The 16959-nt window shown below is 53.1% G+C and overlaps 3 protein-coding genes across 3 annotated transcripts; all 3 read left to right on the forward strand.

Moving 5' to 3' along the window:
- Window positions 1-3895: 3895 nt before the first annotated feature.
- On the forward strand, window positions 3896-6166 carry LOC130582728 (olfactory receptor 51G2-like). The gene has a single exon (XM_057381611.1). It carries the CDS (start codon window positions 4104-4106, stop codon window positions 5076-5078), a length of 975 nt encoding a protein of 324 aa, XP_057237594.1. The 5' UTR covers window positions 3896-4103; the 3' UTR covers window positions 5079-6166.
- A 4-nt stretch (window positions 6167-6170) lies between these two features.
- LOC130582729 (olfactory receptor 51E2-like) lies at window positions 6171-11762 on the forward strand. Its single transcript, XM_057381612.1, has 2 exons — window positions 6171-7233; window positions 9326-11762. Exon 2 carries the CDS (start codon window positions 9372-9374, stop codon window positions 10320-10322), a length of 951 nt encoding a protein of 316 aa, XP_057237595.1. The 5' UTR covers window positions 6171-7233; window positions 9326-9371; the 3' UTR covers window positions 10323-11762.
- Window positions 11763-14504: 2742 nt separating this feature from the next.
- Window positions 14505-15461, forward strand: LOC130582725 (olfactory receptor 52R1-like). Its single transcript, XM_057381607.1, has one exon. It carries the CDS (start codon window positions 14517-14519, stop codon window positions 15459-15461), a length of 945 nt encoding a protein of 314 aa, XP_057237590.1. The 5' UTR covers window positions 14505-14516.
- The last annotated feature ends 1498 nt before the right edge of the window (window positions 15462-16959 follow it).

Consider the following 16959-nt stretch of genomic DNA (forward strand, 5'->3'; position numbering starts at 1 on the left):
CAGGGACACGGACACGGACACGGACAGGGAGAGGGAGAGGGAGAGGGAGAGGGACAGGGACAGGGACACGGACAGGGACAGGAACAGGAACAGGGACAGGGACAGGGACAGGGACAGGGACACGGACACGGACACGGACAGGGACACGGACACGGACAGGGAGAGGGACAGGGACAGGGACAGGGACACGGACACGGACACGGACACGGACACGGCCACGGACACGGCCACGGACCGGACACGGACTGGGATCTCCCTCTGCTCCTCGCCCGAGAGCCCCGGCGCCGCTCGGTAAGTGCAGCAGCCCCGGCCCCGCTCCGTGCCGCCTTTGGTGGGACGGTGGCACGGACGGGCGGAGCAGCCGCCGGTGCCCTCGGCAGGTCCCTGTCGCTCCGTGGTGGCCGGGGTGGCATGTGCCGCGGGGAGCGGGCGGTTGGCATCTCCCCATCGCTGGGGAGCTCGGAGCCGTGGCGGTGCTGTCGATGTGCTGGGGCCGTGTCCCGCTGCTGTCCCACCCTCGGGCGGATGGCTCGGCTGTGGGAATGGCCCGTGCCTGTCCTGGCCCCCAAAGTCACCAGGCAATTGGGCTCYGTGGGTGCCAGGGTTCCTCTGCAGATCCCACTCCCTCCGTTGAGCCCTCGCTTGGTTGCTTGAGTTGGCAGCGATGCCATTGTGAAAACAGCAATGTCTCCTCTTTGGAAYGAAGCAGATTTGGGGTCTCGTCTGGTCCCAGCCCTAGCTCCCAAGCCCCTGCTCCTGCCCTTGCTGACAAGAACCTCTAAAGCACTTTGAGTTGTTGGTGAACATCAAAGCCAGAGACAGTCAAAAAATCAGGAGGTGGCTTTGAGGGCAGGAGAAAGGACATCAGCGTGTCCTCCATGAGGCTTCTGCCCTGGTGCCTGGCCTCTGCTCCTTCAGCTGGGCTGCTCCTGGGGAGCAGGAACTCCTTGGGCACTGGGCAGGGATCATCTTCTCTGTGGCTGGATGCCTCAGCAGACACCTCCCAGGGCTGCCATGAATCTAACTTGGTATCCTCCAGGAACGGGAGGTTTGCTTCCTCTTCAGGCCTTGGCTGCGCTAGAAAGGTGCAATCGCCATCCCGTGATAGTCAGACAGGAGGTCTTTTCTGACCTGGCTGTGTGGTTCTGTGACTCTGCAGCAGACACATGTGTGCTGTAAGTTGAGCTGTATGTTGTCTACACGCACACAAGTGCCCATAGCCATCAGCAAGCATGCCTGCTTGTTTATATATTTCATACATTCTATGTRTGTATATTTATATATTTCATACACTCTATGTGTGTGTATTTATGTACCTCATTTACAGGGACACACATGAAACATGGAGGGGTAAAACCATMTTGGAGTGGAATCTGTAATGTTTTGGAGCACATAACAAATGAGAGTAGCTCAGAGGGGAACAGAGTGAATAAACCCTGTTTCTGAGTAATTTCTACAGCATGGTGGGAGTTGCTGGTGTGACAAAATCAGGTTTGAAGGAAGGTTTTCTTATTAGTGAAGCATCTCCTACAGACCCAGAGAATTCTCACCAGCCTCTTCTTTCCCTGGTGCTCTAACAGTGTCCGTATCTTCCTCCATATTCCGGGAAAACTGTTGAATCTCAATGTCTTGGAGAGTTCTGGATATCTGCCAGAAGCTGCGCTCAGAGACACGGAGCTGCACACATTTGGGGTGTTTTAGGTTTTTAACMCAGGCCTCAGATGTGACTCAATTGCAGGAGTTGGCAGAGTGATTTCACTGCTTAGATCACAGAATTGTGGAATGGGCTGGGTAAAAAAAGGACYTTAAAAGCTCATCCAGTGCCACCCCTGCCATGGTAAGGGCACCTCCTATGCCAAGTGCTGTCCAGCTTGGCCTTGGGCACTSMMAGGGATCCAGGGGCAGCCACAGCTTCTCTGGGCACCCTGTGCAGGGTCTCAGCACCTCCAGATGCATTGGCAGAAAGGGGCAGCTCCTACTCTGGGGAGCTCTGAGTCRGCAGCGAGGACAGAGGCACCTGTGGGCAGTTTCCTTTGGTACCATCAGGCCTTGTGGAACCATCAGGGGATGCACCAGCTGCCCACCCATGTCCAAGCCCCCCAGGTGCTGCCCAGGCTCTCCTGAGGAAGGGCTGAGATTGTCCCCTCAGCATCTCACAAGGCAGGGCTGCAGGTCAGRGTGATTCTGATGCCAACATGTGGCTCTGCCTTGCCTGAAGGAAATCAAATGCTTTYGGGTTTTCCCCAGGTCCCATCAGTTACGTGTTGCTTTTGCCCTGGAGCAGGAAGATGTTCGTCTTTGCTAAGCTTCGGGATTTGTCACATTAGACTCTCAAGCTGAGAATCTAATTAAGAAAATAATATTAGGAACCTAATAAATATGTCATGAAGAGCTGTGTGTTACTCAAAGATGAGCTGTGTTACAGAAAAGCCTCTGCCTCATAATCCAGGCGCTCTGTGACCTGAGTTTTGTATCCTGTGGAAGGTGCAGGAAGACTGAAATCACAAATATGTTTTTGCTTTGATTAGTTCTTTCTTGCACATTTGCTGCTTTCCCCCACCCACCCAGCAAGTCATTCTGTCACTGAGGGGCTCAGGGACCCTGTCAGCCTTTCCAACATTGTCACATGAAATCTAAGAACCTGGATTGTGCCAAGGTTTGGAGGTTCATTGGATAATTCGTATTGGAGAGACTTCTGTGGATCTCTAGTCCAATATCTGCCTCGAGGCAGGGCCAGCTGGGAGGTCAGACAAGGGTGTTCATGGCCTTGAAAACTTCTGTGGATATATGTGCCACCTCTGGGCAGCCTGCTCTGATGCTTGATGGGGAAAYGTGTCTCATTTTATTCAGTTTAAATCTCCCTTGTTCGGGCTCACACCTGTTGCCTCCCATCCTTCTCGCATGCTCTGCTCTGAAGAGCCTGCTCCAGCTTCCTTGGTGCCTCCKTGGAGGGAGGGGAAGGCTGCTGCTGGGTCCCTGCAAGCCCTCTGTTCTCCAGGCTGAACAAGCCTCTTTCCTTGATCTCTTATTCCAAGGCATTCTCCACCCCCACCTGCCTCATCCTCACCTGCTGAACTCACCGGAGCAGACACTGCCAGATTTCTGCCAGGGCCTCCCTCACCTCCTGCTCTTGATCCTGTGTAAAACACTCATCACAGCCCATGTGCCCCCTCGCTTCCAGTTCGGACCCCCAGGATCCTCCCCAGGATCCTCCCCAGGGCCCTATAATGTCTTTGCTTTGCCTCGTGTTTGCCTTTATCAACCAGCCTGGGCCCGTGAGGGGTTTTGGTCATTTATTCTCCTCTCCACCTGTTAGTGGGACTGTGAAATGAGCAGGGTTTGGTGTGAGAACCACTGAAAATGCACATGGCCCTGGGAGCCATCTCCTGAGCCGAGAGCAGGAGGGTCAGAGTGGCTGATTCTCTGTCCTGTTGTAAACCATGGAATCCCAGACTGGTTTGGGTTGGGAGGAACCTTAAAGACCACCCTGTTCCAGCTGRTGSTGTGGGCAGGGACCCCTTCCTSTAGACCAGGCTGCTCAACCTGGCATTTAACATTTCTAGGGATGGGGCAGCCACAKCTTCTCTGGGCAACYTGTGCCAGTGCCAACAAACTTTGCATTTGTTTCCAGTRTTGATTTCCTAAATAAGAAGTGTCAGGGTTAAATGTTCACTATTTTCATGCTTTTTCATCCCCAGTTGGCATAAAAAAAAGCCTTGGCTTGGCAGTTTGGTCATGATTGGGATGATTTCAGAAAAGGCATTTGCTCACTCCACAGAGCATCTCAAACACTGGAATTTGGGGACAACTGTGACATAGTGGCACTCCCTGGAAATGTTTTCCTTTTCATTCTAAAGTCTTTCTTTTTTTTTCTTTTTCTCTTTTTCAAGAAAAAATGTCCATCTCTTTCCTTCATCTTGCGATTTAATGGATAAACAGGAGCGTAGCCATATGTGACCGTGTCCAAAGAGCGCAGGGATCCCTGCAGAGGCTGCTGGGGCCGCAGAGGGATGCGCAGCTCCTCTGTTCAGCCAGAGCCCAGCTCCGTGGTGCTTGTGCTGTTGGTTTGTTTTAGGCCCAGGCCATGTGAGAGCTGAGCTGGGATGGAGCGCGACTCACACACCCCGTGGGAGTTCAATGGCTCCTTCTACCAACCCTCAGCTCTCCTCATGATGGGCATCCCGGGCCTGGAGGCCCTTCACCCCTGGATCTCCATCCCTTTCTGTGCCCTCTACCTGACCGCTCTGGTGGGCAACWGCGTGATCCTGTTCATCATCAGGAGGACCCAAAGCCTTCACGAGCCCATGTATTATTTCCTGTCCATGCTGGCGGTCACCGACCTGGGCCTGGCTCTCTGCACCCTGCCCACCACCCTGGGCCTCTTCTGGTTCGACGTGCGCAGGATTGGCTTCGACGCCTGCCTCACCCAGATGTATTTCATCCACATCCTGTCCTTCATCGAGTCCTCCGTGCTCCTGGCCATGGCCTTTGACCGCTTCATTGCCATCTCGCACCCCCTGAGACACCGGTCCATCCTGACCAAGACCACTGTCCTAAAGATCGGCCTGGCCATYGTGCTCAGGGGGATGGTCTCGCTCCTTCCCATTCCCTTCCTGCTCAAGAGACTGACCTACTGCGGAAAGACGGAGCTCTCCCACTCTTTCTGCTTCCACCCCGACATCATGAACCTGGCGTGTGCAGATATAAAGGTCAATGTCTTCTACGGGATGATYATTCTCTTGTCCACCGTGGGGATGGACTTCATCTTCATCGTGCTGTCCTACATCCTCATCATCAGAACCGTGGTCAGCCTCGCCACCAAGGAGGAGTGCCTGAAGGCTCTGAACACCTGCGTGTCCCACATCTGTGCTGTCCTTGTATTCTTTATCCCCATGATCGGGCTGTCCATGATCCATCGCTTTGGAAGGAACGTTCCCCCCCTTGTTAACACCTTRGTGGCCTACACCTACCTTATCATTCCCCCCGCCCTCAACCCCGTTATCTACAGCATAAAATCCACCCACATCCGGGAGGCTTTGCTCAGGGCCCTGTGCAGGAAGAGTGCGTCTGACTGGTAACCTCCTCCAGCAGTCCTGCCACAAAGTGCTGATGGACTGGTCACTCAGTCACAGCTCTGGGACTGGTCTGGAACTGGTTCCTCAGGCACAGCTCTGGGACTGGTCTCTCAGTCAACCCACTGGAACTGGTTTCTGGGTTGGAGCTCTTGGCCTGGTTTCCCAGTCAGAGCTGGTGGAGTGGTCTCTTGGTGCTTCATCCGTGCAGGTCACTGCAGAGGAAAGAACTGCAGGTCCACTGGGATGCTGTCCCTCAAGCCAGAGCTGTGAATTTTCATGCTGTGTCCTAGTATGGTGCTTTCATCCCTTCCAGCAGCTGGCAGACACCCCAAGATTAGYGATACAGCCAGATGGAAGCCCCCGTAAGAGGGAGGCAATTAAAGAAAAATGGGCCTCTTGACTTGCTCTTTTCAAGTGATGTGATGGGAAGATCAAGGAGCCTCCTGTGTGTGAGGCAAACTTGGAGCAGATAATGGGGTGTAACCTTCACTGAGAGACCTTGCACAGAGTCATCGTCCCCTTGCCGTGTGTCACAGCCCAGCTGAGCTGGCAGCAAACCCCACAGGACGGGCTATGGGCCGAGAGCTGGGGGCCACTCTGGCCATCCGTCACTGATTGTTCATCTGGAAACATCTCCCAAGGGGCAGCCCAGTGCAGAGACTGAGCACAGAGCATTTCTCATTAGGTGCTGTTGAGGGGCCCAGAGCGCTCTCAGCCCTTCTGGACAGCCTGCTCAGCCATCATTCACGTGTCTGGAGTGCCATGCCCATCCCCATTCMGGGAACAGCTGCTTTTGTGTCTCTTTTGGATGTCTTTGAGTCTTACCAGCTTGCCAAGTCTCATGAATGTCCCAGTCACTGTTGTGCATTGAATGCCATGTACGTGCAGCATCTACAATAAAACCCATCTATTCCTTGTGAAAGGTCACAAAACTTGATGAAGCTTTTTTTCTGTCTATACAATGCAGAAATATTAGGTTGGAGTTGCCTAAAATCTTCAGGGGTGCTGCAGATAAGCAGGACTGTATGAGTCAGGGGTGTGTCCCTGTGTGGGTTTGGGGGTCTGGTGAAGCTGGAAACTCTCAAAAATAAAAAAAAAGGGGTTCAAAACTATAAGGAATGGCTAAACATCCTGACGCTCAGGACCACGGGCTGCTGCCTTCCATCTGAGGTCAGCTGGTGCTGGCTGTGCCCCTCAGAGGGACGGAGGAGATCTCCAGGGGCACCCACAGCTGGGAGGTGACAGCCTGTCTCCTTGCTCTGCTGGAGGCTGGGTCTCAGCCACACAGGAAAAGAGGTCTCATGGTTCTCCTGGCTTGAATAAAATGCCCCAAAATCATGGAACAGAATCACAGCACTGCTCTGGTTGGAAAAGCCCTCCCAGACCTGTGACGGATCCCCACCTTGTCACTCAGACCAGAACACTGAGTGCCACCTCCAGYTGTAAATATTTCGTTCCTCCCAATTTCAGAGCTGTATTTCTGTGGATCTCAAACCATATTTTGGCCAGTCTTGACCACAGTGGAGAGTAAGAAGCAACAGTCAGTGTTCAGCTTGGAAGGATGAAGCAGCAAAGGCACCGGGACAGGATCCCAGCCCTGAACTGGCCTGRTTTTGCCTGGCACTGAGCACTGGGGCCCAGATCAGTGCCCTTCTGTTCTGCTCCACCCATGCAGCAGCTGGAATGGAGAGAAAAAAACAGTGCGAGAACAGCTCCATAAAAAACAGAAAGAGGGCAGGGAGGATTCCTGAGGGGAGGATTCCCAGGCCACTGCTTGCTCTGTGTTGTGTGAACCATCTCGTTGAGTGTCCCCGGGGTCCCTCTCCCAGGGTGGAACAGCAACAGCCCCAGGAGCTCAGCCTGGGGAGCAGCTCCTGCTGGCGCTGGGGAAGGGACAGCTCTGCTCAAATATCTGTGATCGCAACGGGAGCTTGCAAGATTAACAGCATCCAGGAGAAAAGAGCTTCTCTGAAGAGATGCCTGGCTTCCAGCATCTTCACACCAGAGTCTGAAAATGATGACTGAGAATTCTGAGAAGATTCTGAGTCTGCTCCCATTCTGAAAACTTTCAGAGTTCATCCCTGGATGTCTGTGCTTCCTGACTGCGGCTCTTCTCCAAAACGGCTCAGAAACAAAAACCCCAGGAGCCTCTGCCACAGTAAGAAGATGTTTGTGAGGGACTTGGAGGGCAGAGTGTGGGGGATTTATCAGCACATCTGTCAGCACARCTGGAGAGCAGGGTGGAGGGGGAATGAGACAGGGAGAGATAAAAATGGGGTGGAGAGAAAGGGGAAAGGAAAGAGGGAGAAGGCAGAGAAGGAAAAAGAAGAAGAAGGATGGGAGGACTGGGATTATTCTGCCTGGAGGGGTAAAGGCACCAGAGAGACCTTAGAGACCCTTCCAGGGCCTGAAGGGGCTCCAGGAGAGCTGGAGAGGGACTGGGGACAAGGGCTGCAGGGACAGGAGCCAGGGAATGGCTTCCCAGTGCCAGAGGGCAGGGCCAGATGGGATATTGGGAAGGAATTGTTCCCTGGGAGGGTGGGCAGGCCCTGGCACAGGGTGCCCAGAGAAGCTGTGGCTGCCCCTGAATCCCTTTGAGTGCCCAAGGCCAGGCTGGACATCGGGGTTGGGGGCAGCCTGGGACTGTGGGAGGTGTCCCTGCCATGGCAGGGGTGGGCTGGATGGGCTTTGAGGTCCTTGTAACCCAAACCATTCCATGGGTCTTTGATGAGGTGGGCATTGGTCAAAGGTTGGACTCAACAATCCTGGCTTTCCAACCTCATTGATTCTGTGATTCACTGCTGTGGCTGCTGCTTGGATCCTGCTAGGAAAACAAATCTGCATTTATTGGTGTTTCAAAKACATGGATCCAGTCTCCATCTCTACAGAAAGCCAGGCTCTCACAGCACCCGCTCCCGAATCCCAAGCCCTTCTGAAAACCTGCGTTCGTTTATAGTGCCAGAGAATTAGAGATGAGCTGAAGCATCAGGGATTGTTTCAGTGCCTGTCTCACAGCCCCATTCCCTCAGGGGCAGAGATTTTCCGGTGAGACTCGGGTAATTCCTTCAGRGCTGGCGGGAGAGGTGCCACAGTACCTGTTGGTGATTACTGAGGCTCCTTGTTCATTCCGTTTGTTCCTTAATTCGAGTGTTTTGCTGCCAACGTCATCCCTGGAACAGATTTTGGGCRCAGTGACAGCAACAGTCCTCCCACGCTGTGTGTAAATCGGGTAGAAAAAGCTACAGTGTGAGTCTTACTCGTTATACATCAAAGATGGARAAGCCCCACATCAGGAGAATAAATCCTGATGCTATTTTAGGGCTTCACCCCAGTTGTGTGATAAAAATCCTGTATTTCACAACCCAGTGATACTTATAAAATRACTCCATTAATAACCTGCAGAGCTTGCCATAAAACCCCTTTGCATCACTGATTTACATGGATTGGGCATGGAAGGAATAATCAGAAAGCTCAGGTTATGTGCTTGACCTTGTGCTGTCCATCCAGGGCGGAGGGATAGTGGGTTTATTCCAGCACAGGTGTAGCCAGGTACTGGCTTGGTGCCTGAAAATAGAAAGGAAGCTAAAGCAAAGGCTTTTTCATATCTCCAGGCCATTATYCTTGGATCACAGCACTCCTGGAAAATCTACAGACACAGAATAAGCTAAATAATCTGATTTTTTTTTTTTTTTTTTTTTTTTTGCTACAGATTCTGATTTTTCCATAAGTGTTTTTCATAGGATGAAAATCCAATTTTTATGCAAAAAAAAATGGAATACCTATGTCTGTCCCTCTGTGCTGTTCTGGGGAGGGCTGGGCCGTGGGAGGCAGCACAGCCAGCTTCAGCCTCACTGAGCACATTTCTGACAGGGCACTGCAGCGCATATGTTAAAAATCAAGCAGCACTGAAGTTTTACAGGAAGCACTAAAAATCTGCTGGGTTTTTTGTTATCAAATTTAATTTTGTCCTTTAAAAAGAAAAGCAAACAAATTCAGCTGATGGGTTTATTATTCAAAAGGTTGATTTTACGGTGTTCTGCTTTTTAGAGAATTCAGGCAATTCCTGYTCGAACTCAAATGTCAGCATTTTGTCATTGCATATGTTGTTGCGTAGAGCCATAACGGGGTGAAAAACTGGAGGAGGGGCTCTCTGCATCAGTGTGGCAACCCTGAGAATCCCAGGAACGGCCCTGCGGGATCCCAGGCCATGGGAAAGGGTTTGTAAAGTGCCCTTTGTGTTTCCCTTGCAGCAGGAAGTGCCCTGGCATAGCATGAGCGCCCCCGGCCCCGCGGGCCATGCCCTTGTCCAACAGCTCTGACCTGAGCCCGTCCTTCATCCTGGCCAGCATCCYGGGGCTGGAGGCAGCCCAGTCCTGGATGGCCATCCCTCTGTGCTGTGCCTACGTGCTGGCGCTGGCGGGGAACGGCGCCGTGCTGCTGGTGGTGCGCGCGGAGCCCAGCCTGCACGCGCCCATGTACTTCTTCCTCTGCATGCTGGCCACCATCGACCTGGCCCTGGCCACGGCCACCGTGCCGCGCATCCTGGCYTTCTACTGGTTCGGCACCAGGGAGATCGGCTTTGGGGCCTGCCTGCTGCAGATGTTCCTCATCCACACGCTCTCGGCCGTCGAGTCCACCGTGCTGCTGGCCATGGCCGTGGACCGCTACGTGGCCATYTGCCACCCGCTGCGACACGCCGCCATCCTCACCAACGCGGCCACGGCCAAAATCGGGCTGCTGGCCATGGCCAGGGGAGTGCTCTTCTTCCTGCCTCTGCCCCTGCTCCTCCTGCCCYTGCCCTTCTGYGGCTCCCGGGTGCTGTCCCACTCYTTCTGCCTGCACCAGGACGTGATGAACCTGGCCTGCGCCAACACCACCCCCAGTGTGGTGTACGGGCTCACAGCCATCCTGCTGGTCATGGGGCTGGACGCCGTCCTCATCTGCCTCTCCTACCTCCTCATCCTCAAGGCCGTGCTGAGCCTGGCGGCATGGAGGGAGAGGCTCAAGGTGTTCAGCACCTGCATCGCCCACATCTGCGTGGTGCTGGCGTTCTACGTGCCCCTGATCGGGCTGTCCGTGGTGCACAGGTTTGGGAAGGACCTGGCTCCYCTGGTCCACATCATCATGGGCAACRTCTACATCCTGGTGCCTGCTGTGCTCAACCCCATCATCTACGGGGTGAGGACCAAGCARATCCAGAGGCGGATCCTGAGTTTGATTCACATTAATGCCGGAACTCCCCGGTGACCCGCGCTCGGCCTCTGTCCTGTGTCCTCACACCGCCTCATCTTGTTTTACACTCAGAGTCCTTGGGGCAGGACTGCCCTCTCTGTGTGCTCTGAGGCGCTGCCATCAGGCAAAAAAAGCTGATTGTAAACTCCTTCCAAGAGTTTTTGCCCTCACCCAACGTAGAGAGAAACTACTGCAATGATTAAATCCAAACCTGACCTGGCTAGCTCCACAAGGAAGGAAAGGTGCCTCAGCAAACCAATAAAGATGTTCCAAAACTGCACCTCTTGGTTCCCATCTCACCTCTAACAGTGGCAGAGAGGAGCAGAGGCTGGGTGGTTTGGGGTGATTTAGTGAATTCATTGTTTCCACACATGGCAGAKTCATATTCCAAAATTTTTGCCAGAAACTTTAGCTGTAGAGTCATTCTCCAACTAAAATAATTACAGCACATCTGCCCAAAGTGGCGTTATAGATGCAGAAATKCATTTCAGAAGAGGAACCTCCACCTCTGTGGTCTTGTTCTGACCTGTTGGGTGCTCTTTCAAGACTCCTCACCTTCCTTATATCAGATGTTGTGAAAAAACTTCCGACCCAGTGTTACTGGTAGCAATCTTAWGAATAATTTAAATTAATAATTAAATTCAATAAAATGAAAACTTCTCAAGAGAAAAAAATAAGCAAGTTATAAATGTCAGTGATCATTCCAAGCTGAAGGAAGTCTCCTTTTCAAGCCAAAGGTGTTTCATACTTTTGATTGAACACTGGGAATTCCTAGGAAGTCCTGCCATTGGCACCAGTGAACMGAGTCTGGCACCATCCTCTGCACCRCTYGGAGAGATTTGTATGGACTGATGGGATCCCCTCCAAGGGTCCTCCCATGAATTGTGGTTCACTCTCGGGGTGAAAACAGGGATGTGTTTGCAATTCCCACTGCAGCAGCCACCAGGATCCCTCAGGAAGGGGTGTCAGGGCTGGGAGTTCCCGTTGGATCCGGGTGGGTTTTGCTGCACAAAGCCCTGCAGAGCCGGGCCCTTCTCAGGAAGCCGCAGCAGCCCTGCTTTGGTCTGCTCTCCATCACGAGGCCCAGGGGCTCTCCAAGCACCRATGTCTCCATCAGTACCACAGAATCCCAAAGTCCCTGAGGTTGGAAAAGCCCTCCCAGCCCRTGGAGTSCCAGCTGTGCCCGATGCCCACCTTGTCCCCAGCCCAGAGCACTCAGTGCCACCTCCAGCCCTTCCTGGGACACCTCCAGGGATGGGGAYTCCAAAGCTCCCTGGGCAGCCCCTGCCAAGGCCTGAGCACCCTTTCCATGGGCAAATTCCTTCTGGTGCCCACCCTGAGCCTCCCCTGGCCCAGCCTGAGGCYGTTCCCTCTCCTCCTGTCCCTGTTCCCTGGGAGCAGAGCCCRACCCCCCCGGCTGCCCCCTCCTGTCAGGGAGTTGTGCAGAGCCACAAGGTCCCCCCCGGAGCCTCCTTTGCTCCAGGCTSAGCCCCTTTCCCAGCTCCCTCAGCCGCTCCTCATGGACAGAGGACAGGTCCAAAGGCTGCCCTCGRGATTCCTGTCCATGGCTTTAGGCGAGGGATCTCACCAAAGTCTGTCGTGTGTCAGGGCCTCCAGTGGCTGCAGTGTTTGATGGAGCTTGGTGCAGTTCCTTTCAAATGCCAACAAACACTGAGAGTAAAATTGGTCTCTTTTTTGTAGTCTGTGCTGGTACAGCTTCAGTCTTGACATAACCTTTTCTGCTAAATTAAACCCCCAATTTATTTCAAAATAAATACTTTCATTTAGGCGAGTTACAAACAGTTCTCATCTGGCACTTCAAGGCAATTCTGCTCCCTGTCATTTTTGGCATATTCTGGTTTAATAGAGCTTATAAGGGTAAAARAAAATCACAAAAATGAAAATAATCTGTACCTGCCTAATGTGATTTGGGAAATGTGAATTAATTTTTTGGAGGCATTAATGGTCTAAACCCTTTTCATGTGGCCACAGCATCGAGAAACGGCTCCTGCTCATTCCCCATATGTTCCTTTTCTTCCTCTTGTGCTGAGAAAAAAATTAATAAAAAAAATGAATGACCCACCCTGGAAATGCTATATTATATTTCCTCCTCATTTATTTCTCAGAGTTAACAGAGCCTCGGAGCAGGGAGGCATGATGGATTTCTCCTGGGTGCAGATAAAACTCGCTCTCATCTTGTTTTCCAAGCTGAGTCATGGAGTGCTGCTTTGCTGGGGAACAGAACGTGCTGGAACTGCTGCTTCCTTGGCTCTTGTCTTTGCCAATGCTTGTGGCAGCCACTGTCCAGCTGCGATGTCCAGGGCTGAGGGTGCAGGTCACCTMGCCTGCAGCAGAAGGAAAACCTCAACCAGAACAGGGGGAGGACACCCGACCCACATCTCCTCCATGAGCAGAGCCTGAGCCAGAGGCAGGGCTGGCCCTGCTCAGCTGGAGAGATTTGGGTTCACCTGTCTGAAAAGGGAAGGGTTGAGCTAGGACAGGGAGGGAGGGAAAGGTGGGGTGGCAGTGRTGGGAAGAGAATTGGGAATCACAGGAGCCTGGAGGTGGCAATAGAGRCAGCAAGGACACACGTGAGGATGCAGCAGTTGGAGATCTCCTGGACGATCTCCTGGGGGAGGATCTCCAAATATTCCTGGGAGGGTTTTCCAGCCTCAGGGATTCTGGGATTGWGGTCTAGTGGAAGGTGTCCCTGCCCATGGCAGGTGGTTAGAACTGGATGATCTATCAGGCTCCTTCCAGCCCAAACCSTCCTATAATTCTATGACCACTCTCACATCTCCCCCAAAGTAAAAGACTGGAAGAAAGCAGGTACAAACYGGCAAAACACAGCCCTGTTGGTGAGGTCATCAGCACTGAGAGGGTTAAAACCTGCTGCCTTCTCTGACTTCTGTCGCTAATTACACCTGAAGCAGCGGGGGAGATGCAGAGCTCCCTGCTGGGATTGATGTGTCAGGCAGAAAAACATCTCTGGTCTCTGCAGAGCRGAGTCCCCCTTAGAGACCTGTGGGAGGCGGGTGAGTATTTAGGGTTGGGGCAGCAATTTGTTGCTCTGCAAAAAGGACCTCAGGGCCACCACTCCGGGCAGCCYCGCTGCAGTGTCCCATTCCCTTTGCCTGGAAATTGCATTCCCTGTCCCCATGTTCTCCKCAGAAGAATAGAAGGTTTATTGGTAGAGCAGCATCAACAGAGGCAGCTGCCAGGAAGGAAATGAAGAAGAAATTTGTCGTGACTTTCGAAGCCACAAGGAAAAAAGTGGGGAATGTCCCTAGAGTGCAGGTGACCCTGATCTCAACACGTGTGTGAGGTTTCCAGTGCTGCCCTGACAGCCCAGCCCCAGCTGGTGACCAGTGGCTGTGTTGGGACGGGCTGGGATGGTCACAGTGTGACACCTCCGGATGCAGCAGGAGCAGAGCCCAGCTCGGCTACACCAGAYCCTCGGGGAGGAAAAGCTTTGCTCTGTTCTGGGACTCTGCTCATCCCTCTGCGCCTGCAAGCTTCCATGTGCTCCGGGAAGGCTTCCCAAGGCTCTCATCAGGCCGGGGACATCAGCCTGATCTGCACTGCAGGGCTCTTCGAGGAATCCTTTCTCCCAGGTATTGGGGGAAAATGAGCTGAGCAGGGCCTGAGTGAGTCCCAGTCTTTGGGGGAGAACAGGCAGCCCTGAAGCACTGGGCATGTGGGACACGGGGAGGGGGGTGTCAAACACTGTCACACTGGCACTTCTTGCCCTGAAATCAGGTGTTTCTTGACCAAGACAAGCACTTGGCACCTCAGTTTACACTGATGAGCAGCACAAATGTCCTTAGAGCTCCAGGGCTGGTGACAGGAAGGTTTATGTTGGAGCAGCTTTCCTCTGGTCCCCTGGGCTGGACACCCTCTGGACACTGGACAGGAGCAAGTGTGCACCTCAGGCAGTTTTCCTGTTCAGTTTATCCAGGAAGAATCCAGTGTGCTCCAGGAGAGCCCACCAGGAGGGACAGGGCATTTCAGTGGAAGCTGTCAGGACACTAAATTCACAGGGGCTCTCCTGGCCCGGTGCTGCCAAAGGCTGTGGGGGAAATCTGAGCTTCCAAACCTCCCATCGTGCTGGTCTCTGCCACTAGCCCAGTCAGCTCGAGAGTGTTTGATGTTTTTTTTTTTTCCGCAGGACAGAAAGCCCTCAGCATAGAAAAGAGCCAAGAAAGGTTAATGTCCCTGAACTCTACTGCCTTCTCCCACCCTCCCTATTTCCTCCTCAYTGGTATCCCTGGGCTGGAGGAGGAGCAGTTCTGGATTGCCTTCCCCCTTTGCATCATGTACGGCATCGTCCTGCTGGGGAACACGGCCCTCCTCCTCATCATCAAGGCAGAGCCCAGCCTGCACGAGCCCATGTTCTTCTTCCTGGCCATGCTGGCCTTCACTGACCTGGTCCTGTCCACCTCCATACTGCCCAAAATGCTCAGCATTTTCTGGCTGGGCCCTGGGCAGATTGGGTTTTCCTCCTGCCTCACTCAGATGTTCTTCATCCACGCCTTCTCCGCGGTGGAGTCGGGCGTGCTCACGGCCATGGCCTTGGATCGTCTGGTGGCCATTTGCTGCCCGCTGAGGCACTCCAGCATCCTCTCKGTGCCCGTGGTGGTGGCTCTGGGCAGCCTGGTGCTGGCACGGGGGGTGCTCCTGGTGAGCCCCATTTGCCTCCTGCTCCACCAGAGACATTTCTGTGGGCACACTGTCATCACCCACTCCTACTGTGACCACATGGCCGTGGCCAAGCTGGCCTGCGGGGACATCAGCTTTCACGTCCTTTACGGCCTCATTGCGGCTTTCCTGGTGACAGGGACTGACCTGGCATTCATCTCTGTGTCCTACATCACCATCCTGCGTGTGGTGGCCCRGCTGCCGTCCCGAACAGCCCGGCTGAAAGCCTTCAGCACCTGCATGCCCCACGTGTGTGTCATACTGGCCTTTTACACCCATGGCCTCTTCACGGTCCTCACCCACCGCTTCGGGCACAGCATCCCCCTCCCCGCCCGCATCATGGCAGCCAACCTGTACGTGCTGGTGCCCCCCACCCTGAACCCCCTCGTGTATGGGCTGAGAACCAAGAAGCTCTGGGACAGGGTGGTCATCCTCTTCCAGAGCAAGGGAACCTGACCCACACGGGTTCGACTCCATCATCCTAAAGGTCTTTTCCAACCTTTATGATTCTGTATCTGCCTCAAACTATGCTCACAATTTACTGCAGCTGCAGATAAATTTAATGAGAGAGAACACTGGGAGGAACCTCCCTTCCTGCTCAGAATTTAAGAGATTCATTCTTGSAGAAATCACTTGATTCTCTCCTCTGCTACCACAGTCCATGAGCTTTCATCCATTGTGTGATGAAACTTGTAACTAAAACATTCAGTCTGACTTGTTCATTGCTAGAAATGCAGAGCTCAYGCCTCCCAGGAGTCAAACTACTCACTGCTAAAGTCCTTTCACTATTTAAAAAAATTCCTCTCATGAATAATTATTTTCACTGTAAGGCTGAGCAGTTCTGAAAGACTTTCTGCTGCAGATTTCATCTTATGAAGAATCTTCCCTGACTGTGTGATGGCATTTAAAAGCCTTATAGATGCGGTACTTGGGGATGTGGGTTTGGGGTGGCCTTAGCAGTCTTATATTTATGGTTGGACTCAATGATTTTAAAAGYCTTTTCCAACCTAAATTATCCTGTAATTCCATGGGAAGGTGCTCAGAAGGGAGTGGTGACAATCCTTATAGAAGGAAATCGATAGAATTCCATTTTACGCATTAACCTTGTTTTTGTAAAGAAGGCAAAACCTACTACAATCCTGTGCTAACAGGTTCCAAATGTCCTGTGTAARCACAAAGCCTTCCAAAGAGATCAGAATCCTCACTGCTGCAATTATTTGGAGCGACTTGTCGTCTGGACATCATGGCTTACTGGATTGGGCTGCACACACTCCACCCTGCTCAGGTGAGACCCCACCTGCAGAGCTGCTCCAGCCCTGGGGCCCAGCACAGGAAGGAYRTGRAGCTGCTGGAGAGAGCCCAGAGGAGGCAGCAGGATGGTCAGAGGGATGGAGCAGCTGTGCTGGGAGGAAAGGCTGGGAGAGCTGGGATTGTTCAGCCTGGACAGGAGAAGCTTTGGGGTGAGCTCATTGTGGCCTTGCAGCGCCTGAAGGAGCCAATGGGGACCATTTTCTGCAGGTTTCACAAAAAGTGGTGTTCTTTTCATTGTTATTAAAAACATGGGAACTCCCTTCATGGCCAACATCCATCCCTCCAAGGAGCTCAGCACAGAACYCAGGCACAAACACACATGAACAACTTTGGAATGGGCTTTGAAATCCAAAGGCAGCAAAATCGTCCCATTGCTGAAAAAGGCCAAACCCAAACATTTTGATGGGCAGCCAGTGTTTTCAGAAGTTTTATCTTGTGAGGCCACAGCTGCCAGAAAAGGGAGATCACAGGATCCCAGAATCCCAGAAGGGTTTGGGTGGGAGGGACCTCAAAGCCCACCCAGWGCCACCCCTGYCATGGCAGGGACACCTCCCACTGTCCCAGGCTGCTCCCAGCCCCAATGTCCAGCCTGGCCTTGGGCACTCAAAGGGATCCAGGGGCAGCCACAGCTTCTCTGGGCACC

The sequence above is a fragment of the Malurus melanocephalus genome, unplaced genomic scaffold (genome assembly GCF_030028575.1).
Source record: "Malurus melanocephalus ecotype Western Australia unplaced genomic scaffold, MMel_1.1 scaffold_518, whole genome shotgun sequence".
Lineage (NCBI taxonomy): Eukaryota > Metazoa > Chordata > Aves > Passeriformes > Maluridae > Malurus > Malurus melanocephalus.